The sequence below is a fragment of the Nomascus leucogenys genome, chromosome 19 (genome assembly GCF_006542625.1).
Source record: "Nomascus leucogenys isolate Asia chromosome 19, Asia_NLE_v1, whole genome shotgun sequence".
Classification (NCBI taxonomy): Eukaryota; Metazoa; Chordata; class Mammalia; order Primates; family Hylobatidae; genus Nomascus; species Nomascus leucogenys.
In genome coordinates this window covers 27,788,072-27,807,613 of record NC_044399.1, presented here as the reverse complement: position 1 = coordinate 27,807,613, position 19,542 = coordinate 27,788,072, and the positions used below count along the sequence as shown (strand labels likewise).

General features: G+C 41.2%; 1 protein-coding gene across 6 annotated transcripts in view; it reads left to right on the top strand.

Moving 5' to 3' along the window:
- TANC2 (tetratricopeptide repeat, ankyrin repeat and coiled-coil containing 2) overlaps window positions 1-19,542 on the top strand; it is a 484,030-nt gene that overhangs the window by 414,139 nt on the left and 50,349 nt on the right. For all 6 annotated transcript variants that reach the window (XM_030800293.1, XM_012497692.2, XM_030800292.1 and 3 more), the window contains one exon: window positions 2,404-3,011. In XM_030800293.1, coding sequence (XP_030656153.1) covers window positions 2,404-3,011 — 608 coding nt within the window. The remainder of the gene's footprint in view (window positions 1-2,403; window positions 3,012-19,542) is intronic.

The following is a 19,542-nucleotide window of genomic DNA, read 5'->3' as shown; positions in this document are numbered from 1 at the left end:
CTATATTTCTAATCCTGGCCACCAACTTACAGATGTTTATTATTAATCTCAAAGTAGTTTGAGCTAAAGGATATGGATAAATCAATATAAATCCATCTTTACAACTAAAAATTATATAACCTATCATTATTAGTAGGTTAATTGTTAAAAATGAAAGATGAATGAAAGAAATCTCCAGGAATGTAATCTCTGACTGTTTTACCAAATGGATGCTTCGGAGATGTTATCCTCATACATATTCTTACATAATATCATGTGCAGTCTCAAAAGAAATTGTAAATGTTTCCGGATAGAGTAGGTGACTTTAATTTTTCAGCTGTGCCAACAGAAAAAGTACTTCAACTAAGAATTTTTAAAAATTATTTCATTTCTGACAGTGAAAGAATTTATAGGTTTTAGAAAATGAACCTTCATTTATATTTGATCATCATTATTTCCACAAACATTTCTTAAGTACGTAAGAGTATTTCAGGGACTGTTCTAGGGGCTGGAGATTCAAAATGAACAAGACAGGCAATATTCCCATCCTCCTAAAGCTTATATTTTAGTAAGGAACACAAAAAACAAATGAGCAAAAAGTTAAACATATACTAAAATTACAGGTAGTGTTAAGTGCTATGAAGAAAACAAAATAGGGTGGAGGGATAACTGGATAGTAGTTGTTTCAGATAGTATACATAGGAAAGGCCTCTCGTTTAAAAGTGATGAGATCTGATCTTTTTTAAAGATTTCTGTCAGCTGGCCGTCTACATAATAAAATGTAAGGGATAAAGAGTCGAAGCAGAAGTATAGTTGAAAGGTAATGGTGGCTTAGACTAGAGTGATAATGATGGGGACCACGTGAAATGGTCATATTTTGATGGACTGTATTTTGAAGGAGAGTCAAAGGACTTGATGATGGGCTGAATATGAGTGTCAGCAAGAGAGAAGACTCAAGAATGAATCCTGGGTATGTTGTGAGCAAATGGGTGAATGATGATTTGAGGACAATAGAAAGATCACAGATATCTTCTAGAATTTGGTGGTAGAGTCAGTGGTAATGCCATTTATTGACATGGGGTGAGTTTGGTGGTGGGGGACAAAATTAAGTACTGATTTGGTCACATTGTCTATGAAATATCCAAATGTAAATGTTGAGTAGACAGATATAAGATGGGACTCAGGGGAGATGACTAAGCTAGAAACATAAAGTTAGGCATGAGCCACATACACATAATATTTAGCACCATGGGACCAAAGAATCTACTGATGGGAGTGACAATGGCTAGAGAAGAGGAAAGAACAGAGCCCAGAGCCCTGGATGAGCTGGGAAATAAAAATGAGCCAGCAAAAGAGGGAAGGTTAAAAGTGGCCAGTGTGCTAAGAGAGAAAAGAGGGGAACGTTCTCAGGGAGCAAGCTGCAGAAAGTGACTCCAAAAAAAGTGCATTGAGGTGAGATCCGTTGTGTCAAACATTGCTGAGAGGTTGAGGAAGATGAGAACTGGAACTTTATTATTGGATTTGGCAAAGTGAAAGTTACTGATGCCCTTGACAAGAACCACTTCAGTGAGGTGGTAGGGGTGCAGCCTGATTGGAACAAATGGAGGAGAGAATGAGAAGGAAAGAATTATAAATAGCGAATAGAGAAAACTTCTGTGAAAAATGGAAACAGAGATACAGGGTAGTAGCTGGAAGGAAGAATATGGAGTTTATGTCTGTGTGACCCAGCTGAGAAGAAACAGATGCAGGAGAGGGAATGGGTACTCACAGGAGCAAAGTCCATGAGTGGGTAAGAAAGGACGGAATCCAGTGCATAGGAGTAGCCACAAAGCCATATCACCTTCCCCCGATAGAATTTCCAACAGATTACTAAGGTGCCAAGCTTCCTACTGTTAGAAGTGTACCTTTCAGCTAAGGTATCTCCAGAAGGCCCGCATTTAAATGTAGTCATTTTATACATCTGTGTTGTGTGGGAAATTTTTTTTTAAATAGTCATTTTATTAGGAGAGTTAGAAAGCCAACTTTTTCTAAGCCATTCTTTGAATCTTTATACATTTCTCTTACTGACTTGTACTTGGCATTATGCCCTGGTTTACACTGAGAAAAATTACAGCAAAAGAGTTATACAGCACTCCATTTTCTGTTTATTTCAGGAGTGTTGTTTAGAATAACGATCATGAAATCACTCCAAAAGCACCCTTTACAAAGACCCATTTAAAAATATATCTTAAGTCTCAATGTTAGGAGAAGTTGTGTCCCTTCTATGCAACTAATCTGTTTTACTTTTTGGATACCAATACGTGATCAAGTTTCCCTGTTTGGCCACTTCGAAGTTCAGAATAAATTTGTGAACCTCATAGTTTATCACAAGAGTTAGGGGAAACTGAAGGTTTCTGTCTCTTTCTCTCTCTCCATCTGTTTTAGGAAATTACCAAGCTGCTGCCTTTCCATAGGATTTTTTTGGATCGACTAGAAGAGAATGAAGCCATAGACCAGGACCTGCAGGCTTACATCCTGCACCGGATACACAGCAGCTCAGAGATCCAGAATAACATTTCACTTAATGGCAAAATGGACAATACTACATTTGGCAAACTCAGTTCTCATCTCAAGACCCTCAGTCAAGGGTCCTATCTATATCTGAAACTTACATTTGACCTCATAGAGAAAGGCTATCTAGTGTTAAAGAGCTCTAGCTACAAAGTAGTTCCTGTTTCGCTCTCAGAGGTTTATTTACTCCAGTGCAATATGAAGTTCCCAACCCAGTCTTCCTTTGACCGGGTGATGCCTCTCCTGAATGTGGCAGTGGCCTCTCTCCACCCACTGACTGATGAGCATATCTTCCAGGCCATCAATGCTGGGAGCATTGAAGGCACACTAGAATGGGAGGATTTTCAGCAGAGAATGGAGAACCTCTCCATGTTCCTAATCAAGCGCAGAGACATGACTCGTATGTTTGTACATCCTTCTTTTCGAGAATGGCTTATCTGGAGAGAAGAAGGAGAGAAAACCAAATTTCTCTGTGATCCCAGGTAAGACATAGATCTGTGATAAGCAATTCTGAGTCTGTTTTCTGTTCATTGCATGGAGTGTGAGTATTGAAAGTAGAAGTGTTCTTCATTGAACATTTCACGTAGAAGAGACATCATCTGTGTTTCTTCTCAAGGCAAGGCTATAATGAGGTTAACTAATTTATTGTTTTACAATGTTATTTCCTTAAGACTCAACATCTGCATAGATATTTAGAATGCTACCCTACATTCCTGTGTTTTTCTGAATAATTTTCACTGACCCCACAGGATTCACAGGCTATAATTAAGTTAACCATTTAATGGACTTCCTCAGTATTATTATTCTGATATGAAGAAAGAATTGATATATTGTAAATCTCTTTGATTTAGAGCAGAATCATTTCAAAATTTTTATCGCCCTTTTAAAAAACCTTGTCATTATTAAAGTTTCCAATGACTAAATCCATTAAAGTCCAGCCAATGCTAAGCTTTATACTAGAAAATAGAATCTTAAACCTCCTAGCTGAAAAAGATTTGAAGAGATCAACTGGTCTATCCATGCTGTCTTTAGATACATAAGGTGTCATTATCTCCATTTTGCTATAAAGGCCTTAGGATGCTGGATCAACTTGCACAAAGTCATAAAGTTAATACATGGGAGAAGGGAGGGGCATGCACCAGAATACGGATGGCAAGTGCATGATATATCCCACCACTCCCCACCCCACACACACAGCAGGGTCACTGATTTACCCCAGCACTCTTTCCCAATGAGCTTGAACCTGACTTGAGAATCTTTCTCAACTCAAACCAGACTAGATATGAAACTGTTTCCCTTTTTATTGCATGAAACCTAGTTCTCTGGCATCCTGGCGGGGGTGTGCTTTTACTCCGTCATACAAACATTTTTAAAGAAGTATTCCTTTAATAAAGTTGGTGTTTTCAAAAGCTGGGTATATTACTGACTTCATGGAAGCAAAGAAGACACCAACAACATAGCTGGCAAATGCAGAGCTTATTTTGGCTCAAAAAGAAGAGGCCAGATTTGACTATGCCTCACATGTGACTCATCAGAAAGAATAAAACTCTGTGTTCATGCTGGGGTTTTATTGCCCTTCACTGTGTCCTTCACCAGGACTTATTAGAGACAACTGTACTGTGGGCATGCTGCTCAGCCTACTCCATGCTGATTCATCAGAAAATTAGTTCCGGATTATGATGAAAATATTAAGCCAGGCAATAGACTTTGTAGCATTTTCCCTGAGAGGGAAGCTTTTTTAAAGAAACATGCTGTAGTGGAAAGAACATAAACTCTCGAGTCAAATTACCTGCATATAAATCCTGCCTCTTCTAGGAACTTTGACCTTTGGGAAAAGTTACATAGTGTTTCTAAGACTTAGTTTTCTTATCTACATAAGAGCAATAATAATGCCTTTTTTCTAGAGTTGTTGAGAAGTTAAATGAGGTCATATAGTATGATGCCTAGAATAGTACAGAGTAAAAGAAACACTCGGGGTATGTTCTTTTTCATCCCCTCACCCTGTAGTAATAGACCCTTCTGGTGTATCTTAGTTAAATCCTGTGGCTAATTGGATAGCGACAGCCATCTTCTGCTGTTATCATTTTGAAGCACAAGATTTTAAAAAGAAACAATAAAAACAGTCTGAGTCCTTTCTGTGAATTGTATGATGTTCCCAAAAGGATTTTACTATAAATCCTACTAGAGCTGTTGTCAATATTTAATACATAGAACTGGCAACTACATATATAGGAAAAAGAAACTAATGTAGAATTGCATAATAAACGCTTTGAGATCAGTTCCCAGAGAAACTTTTCTAGCTGATCTGGGACCTTAGATCCTGGGACATCTCAGAGGATTGAAAGCTGAGGTCCAAGGCAACCAGACTACCACTGAATTAATAGTATCCTTACAACAGATGAAATCCTCAGGGGCTCTCAAAGGAGAAAATATGGCTTTTATACAGCCATATCATGACTATACAGGCTTTGCCTTCTCAACATTGCCTATTAACTAGGAGTTTTGCAGCAACCGACTGATGCACTGGGACAAGAAGAGCAGGTACTTCCAACTTCAAATCCTGTGTAATCCGTTCCCTGGTGATTGAATAACATGGCTGCTGAGAAATCATCTTATTTCACTTAATGGCAGAGAGTAAAATCGTAAACAGGACCAGGAGTTATCAAAAAAAGCTTTCTTAGATTTCATTTCAGTTGGAACTCAGCCCCCTCCCCAGCAATGGCTGGCACCAACCTTGTTACTAAAGTACTAAAGTATTGATTGCAGTGCTTAAGGCTCCCTAGGTCAATGAGATGGAAATTCACTAAGAATTTAATGCTATTGGCAAAGCCCAAGCTGGACTTTCAAAGCAGCTGGCTGCACTTGTTTTCCATTTCAGGCAGGTCTGATTAGCAGGACTCTCTCCAGGCACAGTTGTCTTTGTGGCCTTCAGCCTCCACTTCTTGCACATTGTTTCTCCTTCTGTTCTCCACTTTCTCTCCAACTTCTCTCTAAAGCATCTTCCAGTAGATCAAAGAAGACCAATTTAGTGCCTCTGAAATCACACCAGGTAAGCCAGTGTCTGACATGTATATCTCTGTGGTGTAAGGAGAGCTTCCAGAGGCAACACAACATTCTTATCCTTTCTAGTCCATTTTCCTGGGCTTTCAGCACTCAATTGTTCACCCTGAACTTGTTGACCTTATTAGGAAGTTAGACATAGATGCAAATATTCTACTGATACCAAAAAGTAGTTGATCTTCTCCAGAAATAGGCTAACCAAGGAGGTTGCTTCTGCCTGACCTGAAAAGAGTCAGTAATCTGAGAATGGTGCTGGAAGCAGGAAATAGCAGAGCCAGAGGTTAATGCTACAGCTGAGATTGAGTTTTTATTGTTTTGAATACCAGACTGCTTATTGTCTCAGAATCTGGGCAAGGACTTGACCTACCAGAGAGAGTGACCTAATGTTACATAGATGTATCATTGTCTCATTGTCATAGAAATAAATGAGTAACAAGGTGAGTAAAGTGAGAGAGAGAGTACGTGTGTGTGTGTGTGTGTGTGTGTATGTGTGCGTGTATCAAACTGTAAGCAGAGTATCACTGAAGAATCTTTTAGATTTGCAGTTCAGGTAAAATATGCCCCTTGAAGCAATTACAAACCTTAGACCATACCACCTCATTCTGCTCTGTTTCCCACTGTTCATCACTGTCAGCCTTCTGACATACCCTGAACTTAAGCTGTCCTATGTTTTATTCCCTTGGGCACTGAGATATCAGATTAACTCACTAATTTAATAAGCGAATTCCGGCTATTATGCTAATAGTAGAGAGATGGAAAACCTATTTGAGGCAACTTGTGCATTTAAAATAAGACGTTTGAGAGAAGTAGTCATCAGCCTTTGTTAGGCAACCTTTTAGTGACTTTCATAGTAGAAATTTAAGGCTGATAGAGTAGACAGTCGGAGCTACCAGCCTTGCGGTGCTGTCCAGTTACTGCTTAATATTTCTATATCGCTTTAGGGTCACCCTGAATAAATCTCCACTCTGTTCTGTTTCTATTCCTCATTATCTCAATTTTCATGGTATCTAGCTTTCCCTTCCATAGGAACGGCTCTCAGATTAATGTGTGTGTGTGTGTGTGTGTGTGTGTGTGTGTGTGTAAGATTTTGACGGAGATTAAAAGACTCTACTGCATTATGTGTGTATTTTTGTGGGGTTTGTTTTATTTTTTTGAGACAGTATCTCACTCTGTCACTCAGGCTGGAGTGCAGTGGCATAGTCACGGCTCACTGAAGTCTCAACCTCCTGGGCTCTGGCAATCCTCCTACCTTAGCTTGCTGTGTAACTGTGACCACAGGCACATGCCACCATGCCTAATTTTTTTTGTTTGTAGAGACAGGGTCTTACTGTGTTTCCCAGGCTGGTCTCAAACTCAGGTTCAAGCCATCCACCCACTTTGTCCTCCCAAAGTGCTGGGATTACAGGGATGAGCCACTGCACCAGCATTTTTTTTTTTTTCCCGAGACAGAGTGTTGCCCTGTCACCCAGGCTGAAGTACAATGATGCGATTTCAGATCACTGCAACCTCTGCCTCCTGGGTTCAAGCAATTCTCCTGCCTCAGCCTCCCGAGTAGCTGGGACATTACAGGTGCCTGCTACCTTGCCTGGCTAACTTTTTCGTATTTTTAGTAGAGATGGAGTTTCACCAATTTGGCCAGGCTGGTCTCGTACTCCTGACCTCAGGTGATCTGCCCACCTCAGCCTCCCAAAGTGCTGGGATTACAGGCATAAGCCACCGTGCCCAGCCTAGCCAGCCCTATTTTTAAATGTTTGAATAAAATACAAGAAGCTTGTTGTGAATTTCATGTAATGAGTATTGAGTTGATACAACCTAATGAGATTGTGATGTGGGAGCCTAAGGTTGTGATGTGGGAGCCTAATTTAGTTTGATCTGATTCATCAAATTAAAGACAGCAAATCCTGTGATGAATGGAAAGGGAAAAGGCGACACAAATCCTATGGGATAGTTGAGTACTTACTTGATTCTTTATGACCAGAATTGATTGCTTATTGTAAGTGGTTTGTTGAGGTTTTTCCTAATTTATTTGACCATATTAGTAAGTGAATTACACATTGGACACCTGATGCTCCAGAATCCATTGCCACAAAGCAGGGTGTCAGAGAACAAGCAGTTTGTCTAAGGAAAAAAAGAGGGTGTCCTCCCCAAAATGAAAAATAACTGTGCCAGAGGTCTATATAACAGGGCTTCTTATAGAATAGATGGGGTTGGAATGACTACAAAATAAATGGTGAGTTGAAGTTTGTGTTGATTTTGTTTTTTAAATCTAAATATGAGCCTCCAGGCAAGATGACAATTAACCTTACCCTCACTGAAGCACAAACTCGAGGTCACCGCTCCTGATAACCATTGCAGGCTCCCAGAGCAGACCCTTAAACTGGAGGATAGGTTCTGCTTTCTCAAAGCATTAGGAGAGAATTCAGCAAAATGATGAAGCATGGGAAGGAAAAAGGGCCTCTTAGAACTAAATCAACCCTTAGGAGGCTTGGAAGAGTTAAAGCAGAGAGAAGAGAATGTACCAGACATCTTTTATTCACACTTTCAATTTTTTTAATTTTTAATTTTTGTGAGTACATGGTATATATATATATATGTGTGTGTATATATATGTGTATATATACACACATATATATGTGTATATGTGTATATGTATATATATATATATATACATACATAGTTACATGAGATATTTTGATAATAGGCATGCAGTGTGTAATAATCACATTGGGGTAAAATTATCCATCACCTCAAGCAGTTATCGTTTGTGTTTCACACAATCCAATTATACTCTTTTAGTTATTTTTAAACGTTTGATTTAATTATTTTTTACTATAGTCACCTTGTTGTGCCAGCAAATTCTAGGTCTTATTTATTCTTTCTATGTTTTGTACCCATTAGCCATGCCCCCGCTTTCCACCAATCCCTCCCCAGCCCTGACTGCCCTTCCTAGCTGGTAACCATCCCCTACTCTATCTCCATGAGTTCAATTATTTTAATTTTTAGCTCTGACAGATAAGTGAGAACATGCAATGTTTGTCTTTCAGTGCCTGGCTTATTTCACTTAACGTAATGACCTCCAGTTCCATCCATGTTGTTGTAAATGACATGGCCTCATTCTTTTTTATGGCTGAATAATTCTCCATTGTGTATATGCAGCACATTTTGTTTATCCATTTGTCTGTCAGTGGACACTTAAGTTACTTCCAAATCTTGGCTATTGTGAGTAGTGCTGTAACAAACATGGAACTGCAGATATCTCTTCAATATGCTGATTTTCTTTTTTTTTTTGGGGTATATACATAGGACCAGGATTGCTGTCATATGGTAGTGTCACAGGATCTTTGGGGTGTTGCTTTGCCAGCCAGAAACCTCTGTGGCTGGCAGAGCTTTCTGCCTGAGTATTGCTCACATCCTTTGGGATCGTTCTGCCTACTCGGCTCAGCAGGCTGCACTCAGCTCGTGCTACTGGCCCAGATCCCACACCTCCCAAGGGTGAGCCAGGCACAGAGCAGTGAGCAGTGTGTGGACAAGAGAGCATGGGGTCCGGCCACTGCACAACCAGGCACACTAGCTGCTGCAGCAGGGCAGGCAACTCCAGGCACCAGCACAGGTGCCAGCTGCATGTGAGGCTACGGTTGTACCAAACATATTGCACGCGGCTTCCACCACAGGCAACCACGTCTGGACAAGGGGAATGCGGTGGCGCCTGGAAGCTTGGAGATGCCAGGAACCACTGAGCCCAAAGAGGCTGTCACAGCCATGGCTCAGGGAGTCCCTAGGTCTGGGCTCCTCAAAGAACTGCAGCTCTTCTCTCCTTCTCATCGTCCACAACGTGGCGAGCAGTGGGGCATGTTTCAGCCCTGTTTGTGTTTCAGCTCTTTCAGTCCCGCCATTCAGCAGGTCCTGAGGTCTTGTCCTGCATCCAGGAAGAATGATGTTCATGGACAACTGGAGAGTGAGCAATGCAGAGAGGAGCTTCATTGAGCAACAGAACAGCTCTCAAGAGATCCAAAGTGGGAAGCTCCTTTCCACAAGCAGGTCATCCCTGCAAGTGTCCAGTTCTCACCAGAGAGGAGACCCAGATTGAGTAGCTCCTATGCACAGGCAGGTTGTCCCGACAAGTGTATAACCCTCAGCAGGGAGGAGACCTGGAATGGGTAGCTCCTATCTACAGGCAGTTTGTCCCATCAAGTGTGCAGCCCTCAGCGGAGAGGAGACCCAGAGTGGATAGCTCCTATGTACAGGCAGGATGTCCCGACAAGTGTGCAACCCTCAGCAGAGAGGAGACCTGGAATGGGTAGCTCCTATCTACAGGCAGGTTGTCCCATCAAGTGTTCAGCCCTCAGGGGAGAGGAGACATGGAGTGGGTAGCTCCTGTCTGCAGGCAGGTTGTCTCATCTCCGTGAGTTTGGCTGAATCCAGGGTTTTTATGGGCTTCAGAAGGGAGGACGTGCTTGCTAACTGGTTCATGGGCAGGCCTGGAAAAAGCACCATAAGTTCTCACTCAGGGCCATGGACTCCACCCAGAACTGACAGCCCAGCCCCCATGCTTCAAGCCATTTCTGACCTGAAAGTGGGGCTTCACTGGGGACCCACCCCTTTCCATCCAGGAGCCTGTCTGCCTCCTGCCACCATCAGTCACGTCATCCATGGCACCCAGGCTGTTCATGCCGAGAGGCACCTGCAGGCCTGCACCGAGCCACCCTCAGCCTACCCTCAGCCTCTCTCCCATGCTCGTCAGCGCCCAAAGTCCAGAGGGGACTGAGGCAGCATGGGGCTGGCGTGTCAACACTGCCCTGAACACACATACACCTGGCTGGTTCACAACAGTGCCCAGCTTCAGCCTCAGCTTTGCTCCGAAATCAGAGTGGGCACTGGGAGCAGGGAGAGGCCAAGTAGAGCTGGCACTTCTGAGCCTGCGGGGGTAGGGGGGGTCTTCCCGGGCCCCCAAGAGCACATGGATGCCCAGGTCTGCAGCCATGGCTGGGCAGGGCTCCCACCCTGACAACTCAGGAGGGGGCAGGGCTCCCACCTGTTTACAGCTCACCCTAGACTCTATTTATAGTTTTTTTTTAGGAACCTCCAAACTGTTCTCCATATTGATTGCACTAATTTACATTCCCACCAACAGCATACAAGTGTTCCCTTTTCTCCACATCCTTCTCAGCATTTGTTATTGCCTGTCTTTTGGATAAAAGCCATTTTAACTGGGATGAGATGATATCTCATGGTAGTTTTCATTTGAATTTCTCTGATGATCAGTGATCATATACCTGTTTGCCATTTGTGTGTCTTCTTTTGAGGAATGTCTATTCAGATCTTTTGCCCATTTTTAAATCATATTATTAGATTTTTTCCTATAGAGTTGTTTGAGCTCTTTATATATTCTGGTTATTAATCCCTTGTCAGATGGGTAGTTTGCAAGTATTTTCTTCCATTCTATGGGTTGTCTCTTCACTTTATTTCCTTCCTTCGCTGTGCAGAAGCTTTGTAACTTGATGAGGTCCCATTTGTCCATTTTTGCTTTGCTTGTCTATGCCTTTGGGGTATTGCTCAAGAAGTCTTTGCCCAGACCAATGTCTTGAAAAGTTTCCCTAATATTTTCTTTTAATAGTTTCATAGTTTCCAGTTTTAGATTTAAGTTTGCAATCCATTTTGATTTGATTTTTGTATATGGCGAGAGATAGGGATCTAGTTTCATTCTTCTGCCTACGGATATCCAGTTTTCCCAGCACCGTTTATTAAAGAGACTGTCCTTTCCCCAAAGTATGTTCTTGGAACCTTTTTTAAAAATGAGTTCACTGTAGATGTATGAATTTATTTCTAGGCTGTCTATTCTGTTCCACTGGTCTACATGTCTGTTTTTATAGCAGTACCATGCCGTTTGGGTCTATAGTATAATTTAAAGTCAGGCAATATGATTCCTTCAGTTTTGTTCTTGCTTAGGATAGCTCTGGGTCTTTCACTAACACTTGACTATTAGTAGATGAGCTTACCTCCCTCGGACTATTAGTGCTTCATCTCTTTTCGGAGTCTAGACATTCTTCACTTCTAATTCTTCTCTATCATCCACTGAGTGGTAATCAGTCTTCTGATGTCATAGTTTAGTTGTGTGATTTCCAAGAAGATATTTCATTGACCTGTAATATTATTGGGGATTTATCTAATTTGCCAATGAATATTTTTTCCTATTATCCACTTTCTAACCCCCTATTGGCATCAAGAGTAAATCTGAGACGCATATCTGAAGTAGTGACCCAATGTCATGGTTTTGTGATATGACAAACGGGAGGAATTACATGAAATCTAATATATATTTTGAAATATGTTCAATTTGCCAACACATTGAATGTCTTTTAGCTTTACAAGTTTGTTTTGTCTCGGCATAAATCATGGGATCGACATCTATTAGTCAAATAGGCAAACTGTTCCCATCTTTCACCCTGTCAGACCATTAGAAGATGGGCCACAGCAACGTTTTTTTTTTCGTTTTCCAAATCCAAAATGAAATTTGGAAAAAGCTGATAACTAGAATTCTTCTCCAAACCCAGTTAAAACCAAGAACTACTTATTCTGTCATAAAAACTTATGAGAGATTTCCTAAGTCTATATACATACAGAGATATAGTTCTGCTTATGATAGGTTGGAAAGAGTGCATCGTTTTATGACTTGGCAAGAATATACTTGATCTTAGCCAAAAGGCCCAGGAGTGATGACTTGGCAAGAATAAATGCTTAGCATTTACTTATTCATGAAGCATTTACAGGCCAGGCAAGGTAGCTCATGCCTGTAATCCCAGAGCTTTGGAAAGCCAAGGTAGGAGAATCACTTGAGGCCAGGAGTTCAAGGTTACAGTGAGGTATGTCATGCCACTGCACTCTAGCCTGGGTGACAGAGTGAGACCCTGACTCTTAAAAAAAAAAAATACAGAACAGCCAACTAAGGAAAACACAGAGGAGACTTATATCTATATTGTTTGTAAAAGGTAATACTGCTTTATGTGTTTAAAAATACATATAGAGCTTTTTTAAGGTGGATATGTTCAGTATAGTGAATACTGGTTACAGCAACTTAATCTAAAATGAGGTGGACGTAGGGCAGGCGATTAAGGGAAATTTCTTGTACTGAAAGTAGCACAGGAATTAGAGGCTAATTATCCTATTAATGAGTCTCTGAAGCAATACTGGCTGGATCGAAAGATAAGAACCCCACAAGTTTTCCTAGGTTGTCAAACCAAGGTTCATGGCACAGCAGTCAGGAGGAGCTATTGCCAGTGTAGTGGAACATGACAGCATATTCTCTTTTTTGCGAGTAAAGCAATTCACTCGGCCATCTCTAGAGACTTTCAAAAGCAGGTAGATCTCCACATTTAGTAAAATCAACCCTAATAGCGTTCCATCCTCTCAACCATAAGAAGCCACAGCTGTGAGACATGAATTTACTGTAGCCGTCCACACATCCAGTTGGTTCTGCCACCCAAATTTTACTTGCAAGTATGTGTTTGTTTCCATCTCTAATGATCATAATGACCACATCTGGGATCTCACATGGATTACCTTCACCTCTTAATTGGTCTCCCTTCTTGCCCTCTTCGAGTCCATTCTCCACCAGCAGCCAGAGCAATCTTATAAAAACACAAATCAGACCATGTAACCTTTTCCTGAAAATCCTCCAGTGGCTTTCTATGATTAGAGTAAAATCAAAGCCAGATTGTTCAAAGCCCTGTATTTATAGATATAGCTTCTGCCTCCCTCCCTGAATTAAGTTCATTCTCCCTCTTATTCACAATTTTCTGCCAGTTTCTAGAACTTGCACTTTCCCACCTCTGGGCCTTTGCACTTAACAGTCGCCTCCATCTGGAGCTCACTTTCCCAGGCATCTCATCACATAGAAAGATCTCTCACTCCTCCTTCAGATCTCAGCTTAAATGCCACCTCCTCAGAAAGACTTCTGCTTGTCACGTTATCTAAGTAAGTGCCTCCTGGTTCACGTCTGAATCATAACATCCTTTTTACCTTCTTTCTAACACTTATCACAATTTATTATTAATTGTAGGTGAATACTCGTTTTTGTCCACTTTTCTGTCTAAAATGAACTCAATGAGGACAAGAACCTTCTCTGTATTGCTCACTGTGTCTTCGTAATGATTAGTAGAGTGCCTGGAACACAGTAAGCACACAGTAAATTTTTTTTTTATGACGAACTAATGAGCCAACAAAGGAATGATAAGTGGTACTAATTTTAAGCTAGCAACTTAAAATATTTGAGAAACTCTTCCCACAACTCAACAGATAGTATCTTTTGTTCACTTTGTTACCTCCTACCATGCCTTGGGAGTTAAGTGAAGACACGCATTTCAGCAAGTATTCAGTGAATATTTATTAAGTAACATATTTAAGGCTCTGTTTTAAGCACTGCTGGGAATACAAATACAAGTAAGATCTGTCTACCAAGACTTACAGGTTAGTGTTTTTAACAGACACATTTATAACTAGCTATAATTCAAGGCAGAGTGCTGTGCTAGAGGTATACACAAAGAGCTGAGGGGCATGGAGGAGGAAGAGAGAAGTGATCAATTTTCCTATGACTACCGTTGGTGTTTCAAACTGTGACATTTCAGTGGAGTCATAGCTCTTCTGCCTCATGAAGCCCTGCCAGCTAACTAAAGACTTCTTGTTGGAACAGAGAAAAGATGACCGTTTTCCTAGAGCTAGAGATGCATTAACAGAACAGAAAGGCAGTAGGAAGATGTGAGGCAAAGTGGGAGAAAGCAGCAAATTCCTATTCAGATTCTGTATTTACAAGGAAATAATGCTTTTCCACTCATTTCTACAAAGGTACCTTTTGGTCATACTTATAATTTACTTTCATGAGGGTCATACATTTCCATATTGACTATAAAACAGTAGCACAAGGGAACCAGAAATATATTTTGAATTCAGCTTCCATGAGAAAGCCATAAAAAAAATAGGCCAAAGCAGTTACTGACTGATAAGTGAAAAATGGAAGAAATAATTTTCGCCAAGAAGTATGGGTATCATTTGCTGAGAATAGATAGCAACAAGCAGACTATAAGACAGCAACAACTGAAGTTTAACTGTTGGCAGAATTTTTAAGAAGAGAAGTGGAAAAGATCAGGATTGTTAACCTATTCTTAATACTTGAGTCATATGCACACTCATTTTACAGTCTAACAGCGACAGCAGATACCTGCAAATTCAAAGTCAAATTGAGTACTGAATTGGAAAGTGAATCTGGAAGTCCTGCATTGCTCTTCCTTGTACCCACCTGCTTGGTTTTATTCATTCATGAAACATGAAGCACTTAGTGAGCTTCTTCTCCTCTACACCAAGGACTGTGCTAACCACTAGAGAAACTTAGGTGGCTTAAGACACCCCTGACACTAAAGCCATTATACTCTAAAGCAAGCTTGTCCAACCCACGGCCCATGGGCCACATGTGTCCCCAGGAGGCTTTGAATGTGGCCCAACACAAATTCGTACACTTTCTCAAAACATGATGAGATTTTTTTGCAATTTTTTTAGCTCATCTGGTATCTGTAGTGTTAGTGTATTTTATGTGTGGCTCAAAACAATTATTCTTCTTCCAGTGTGGCCCCAGGAAGCCAAAAGATTGGACATCCCTGCTCTAAAGGGAAGTCAGACACAGCAACCAACAATAGTGCCATAGTACAAAGTATTGTAGGAACCTAGACAAAGAAGAAATACTTTTCAGAAGAGGTAACATTAAAGTTCAGCCTTGAAGTATGGGTTGAATTCCGTTAAGCAGCAAGGGAATGCAGGAGCACTGTAGGCAGAAAGGAAAAGGTAATGGCAGTAACAGAAACAAGGAGGAGTGAGAACATATGAAATGCCTTTGGGGAACTGTGAGCAGCTATGATAAGAGAATAAGATGCATGATCAGGAAGAGAGGATGATAGGAGGTGTCACTGGGAAAACCTTAAATGCCATATTTAAGACTTTATAATTCTGTAGATAATAGGGAGCCTCTGTAGCCTTTTGAGGAGGAAGAAACAAAGATCTGATAACTGGTGATGTGAAAGATAGCTCTGACAAGTGATGTATGGTAGATGAGTCGAAATGAAGGGAAGAGACTGCAAGTTGGGCTACTAATTAAGAGGTTTATAGCAATAGTCTAGGTGAGGAGTGGTAAGACCTATAACAGGAGAATAGAGAGCAGGGTGTATGTGGGAGAGATATTTTGGTGATACTCAAAAGCACTTGGTCTTTTTTTATATGGTATGTGAAAGGTAAGGACAGAGGGATCAAAAGTGACGAGATTTATCTTGAATGATGGATAATAGTGATGCTACTAACCAATATAGAACTTTCTGAATGGAGGAGGGGCTCTAACATGAGCAAAGGCAGGAGGAAGAACAGGCTTATGGGGAGAAAGTGAGTCCTATTTTGGACATGTTCATAATGAATTGCCTCTGAGGAAAGATGCACAGAATATATTTAGGAATGTGCCTTTAGAAAACAGACAAAGAGAAGGCTCAAGGCATGCAGCTATAAATTTGTGCATTACCAGCAAATAACTGACAGCAGAAGCCATAGTACTAAACAAGATCACCCAAGAATACAAAGTAGGAAGTTTAGAAGTATGAAACAGAATAGTTATATTTAAATGCTAAAAGAAGATGATGATCCAAATAGTAATTTAGAGGGGAATTAGAAAGAGAAACAAGAGGAAGTAAGGTCATAGAAGTCAAAGGAGAAGGCAGTTTCAAGGAGGGGATGCTCACCAGTACCTTTTACTGCAATAAGGCAAAGCATAAGAGGCCATATATGGCTTTTGCTAGAATACCTTGCATAGAATGGTTGGTAGCAGAAGTCCAGTTCCCGTAAGTTAAAAACTACATGTGAAATGAAAAAGTAGAGACCACTACCATAGACTCAACTTCCCAAAATTTTAGCACTGAAGGAAGGGAAAAGTTTGACCATGTTGGTTGACATTGGGAAATGGGAAGATAAAAAGTAAGAGACTAAACATAGAAGAGAGGCAAAGGATGATGAGTTCTAGAAACCTGGCTATCAAAAGGGCAACTTAAAGTCCTTTTTGAAAAAACCTTTTTGAATTTTTGGAAACCCATATCTTTTTAGTTGCCACACGCATTCCTACTGGGGCTCAGGAGCTACAGAACATAAGAACCTGGCTAGAGGACGCCTTTGTCCAACTGACAGAAAGGGAAATGGAGGCATGGGGATCCTTGCCTGAAGGACTAAATTCCCCATGTCCTAAACAATGATTAGCTGATGGTATCATCTGAATTTCTCAGAGGAATTAATCTTACTGAAAATAGCACTTTATCAGGTCATCCTACAAGTTACTTTTTTGCAAACACAAAGATCCCTAGTAACACAAGAGAAACATCCATTTAAAGGAACTTCCCTCTTTCACCTTTCCCTCTTCATGGTGGGCTCTGGTAGGGAATCTATCGATGATACCATAGTTTGAATACTTTCAGCTAGCTGTGAGTTTGAAAAATTATTTCATATTGGCTAGGAATGAGTGGCAGTTGTTTGGAATAGACAGACTTTTATACTGGAAGGCTGCTGAGGATAGAAAGTGACTCATTACTGTCACGGGACACAAGGACTCCTCCTTTTTTCTTCTCAGGGAGTGTGCTTCAACAATCTTGTGGTAAGGAATAATAATTTCAGCTTTTTTTTTTTTTTTTTTTTGAGACAGGGTCTCACTCCGCTGCCCATGCTAGAGTGCAGTGGCGTGATCTCAGCTCATTGCAGCCTCTGCCTCCCGGGTTCAAGTGATTCTCCTGCCTCTGCTTCCTGAGTAGCTGGGATTACAGGCATGTACCACCATGCTGGGCTAATTTTTGTGAGTAGCTGGGATTACAGGCATGCCCCACCATGCCGGGCTAATTTTTGTATTTTTAGTAGAGACGGGGTTTTATCATGTTAGTCAGGCTGGTCTCGAACTTCTGGCCTCAAGTGATCTGCTCGCCTCAGCCTCCCAAAGTGCTGGGATTACAGGTGTGAGCCACCTCGCCTGGCCTAATTGCGGTTTTTATCCCTCCATCCTTACCTTCCCTACACAAAAAAAAAGACCAAGTGCTTTTGAGTATCACCAAAATGTCTCTCCCACATACACCCTGCTCTCTCTTCTCATTTAATAGGTCTTAGCATTTCTCACCTAGCCTGTTGCTATAAACCTCATAACTGGTGTCCCAACTAGTATCCCAAATATCTAATTTATGAGGATATTATTTGTTTCTGCCCATTTTCACTGATACTGAGATAAACAGTTCCTTAGTCCTCCTTTATTTTTTTTTTTTTTGTGAGACGGAGTCTTGCTCTGTCACCCAGGCTGGAGTGCAGTGGCACAATCCCGGCTCACTGCAACCTCTGCCTCCTGGGTTCATGCCATTCTCCTGCCTCAGCCTCCCGAGTAGCTGAGACTACAGGCACCCGCCACCACGCCCGGCTAATTTTTTGTATTTTTAGTAGAGACAGAGTTTCACCGTGTTAGCCAGGATGGTCTCGATCTCCTGACCTCGTGATCTGCCCGCCTCAGCCTCCCACAGTGCTGGGATTACAGGCGTGCGCCACCACACCTGGCCACCTTAGTCCTCCTTTCTACTCTTTCTTCATCCTTCTCTCCATCCCCTGTTAGCAGTCCCTCAAAAAGTAATTTTCTTGTTTTATTTAAGGTAATGCTAACTACTGAAATAAGTAAACCCCAAAACCTAAGTGATTTATCACAATAGAAATTTATTTTTCACTCACATGAAGTCCAAAGGCACCACATGGTTTGGAAGAGGTCTGCCCTGTACCATTTTTCAGAGACGCAGGCCAATGGGGGCTCTGCCATCTTTCACACACTGCTTCCCAGGGTAATTGTTTGTTTTCATCAACTGGCAGATGGGGGAAGACAAAAAACAGTGGAAGAGTGGAAAATTCTTCTGGGCCAGGTCTGAAGTGAATATTATTTCTGTCTGCATTTCATTAACCAGAACTGAGTCACATAACCCCACTTGAATGCAAGGTCCCTGGCAAGGAAGCCACTTGCCAACAAGAACTCTTGACTTGGAAGGGGAGCACAATCTTTGGAGGCAGCCAGCCATCTCTGCCTCGTAATTCTCATCTCACTAGGTCTCTTTAAATAACCCACATTAACCTCTGTAATATAAAGACACTTCACAGCAGCACATATTATTTCCACCAAAATTATAAGATAGGCTTTAGATATTAAGCATTTTCCTGCCAGCTGGCTGTAACTATACCACTTTGTCACATCTGACCCTCACACAGAGTATCAAAGCACCTGGCCAGGCACGGTGGCTCACGCCTGTAATCCCAGCACTTTGGGAGGCCAAGGCAGGTGGATCACCTGAGGCCAGGAGTTCAAGACCAGCCTGGCCAACATGGTGAAACCCCATTTCTACTAAAAGTACAAAAAATTAGCCAAGCGTGGTGGCATGCACCTGTAATCCCAGCTACTCAGGAGGCTGAGGCAGGAGAATTGCTTGAACCCGGGAGGCAGAGGTTGCAGTGAGCTGAGATCACACCATTGCACTCCAGCTTGGGCAAGAAGAGCAAAATTCCATCTCAAAAAAAAAAAAAAAAATCAAAGCACCTAAGTATTATTTCTCTGAAACATTAGAAGGTTGTATATTAAGTTTGTCATCATAAGTTAATGAAATCTGTGTGACTCCATATTAGTAACTCTGACTAGAACAGTGAGAAACTATCCACGCTAGAAATATCCAGATTTATTTGTTAGCATGTTTTGGTACTACAAATAGAAACTTTAAGACTAGCTATCTCCTGGGGTGCTAAGTGAAAACCTATTAGGAAAACAAACATAATGCCATTATATATTTTAGCTATCTCCTGGGGTGCTAAGTGAAAACCTATTAGGAAAACAAACATAATGCCATTATATATTTTGTGTAAAACAACTGTTATCCA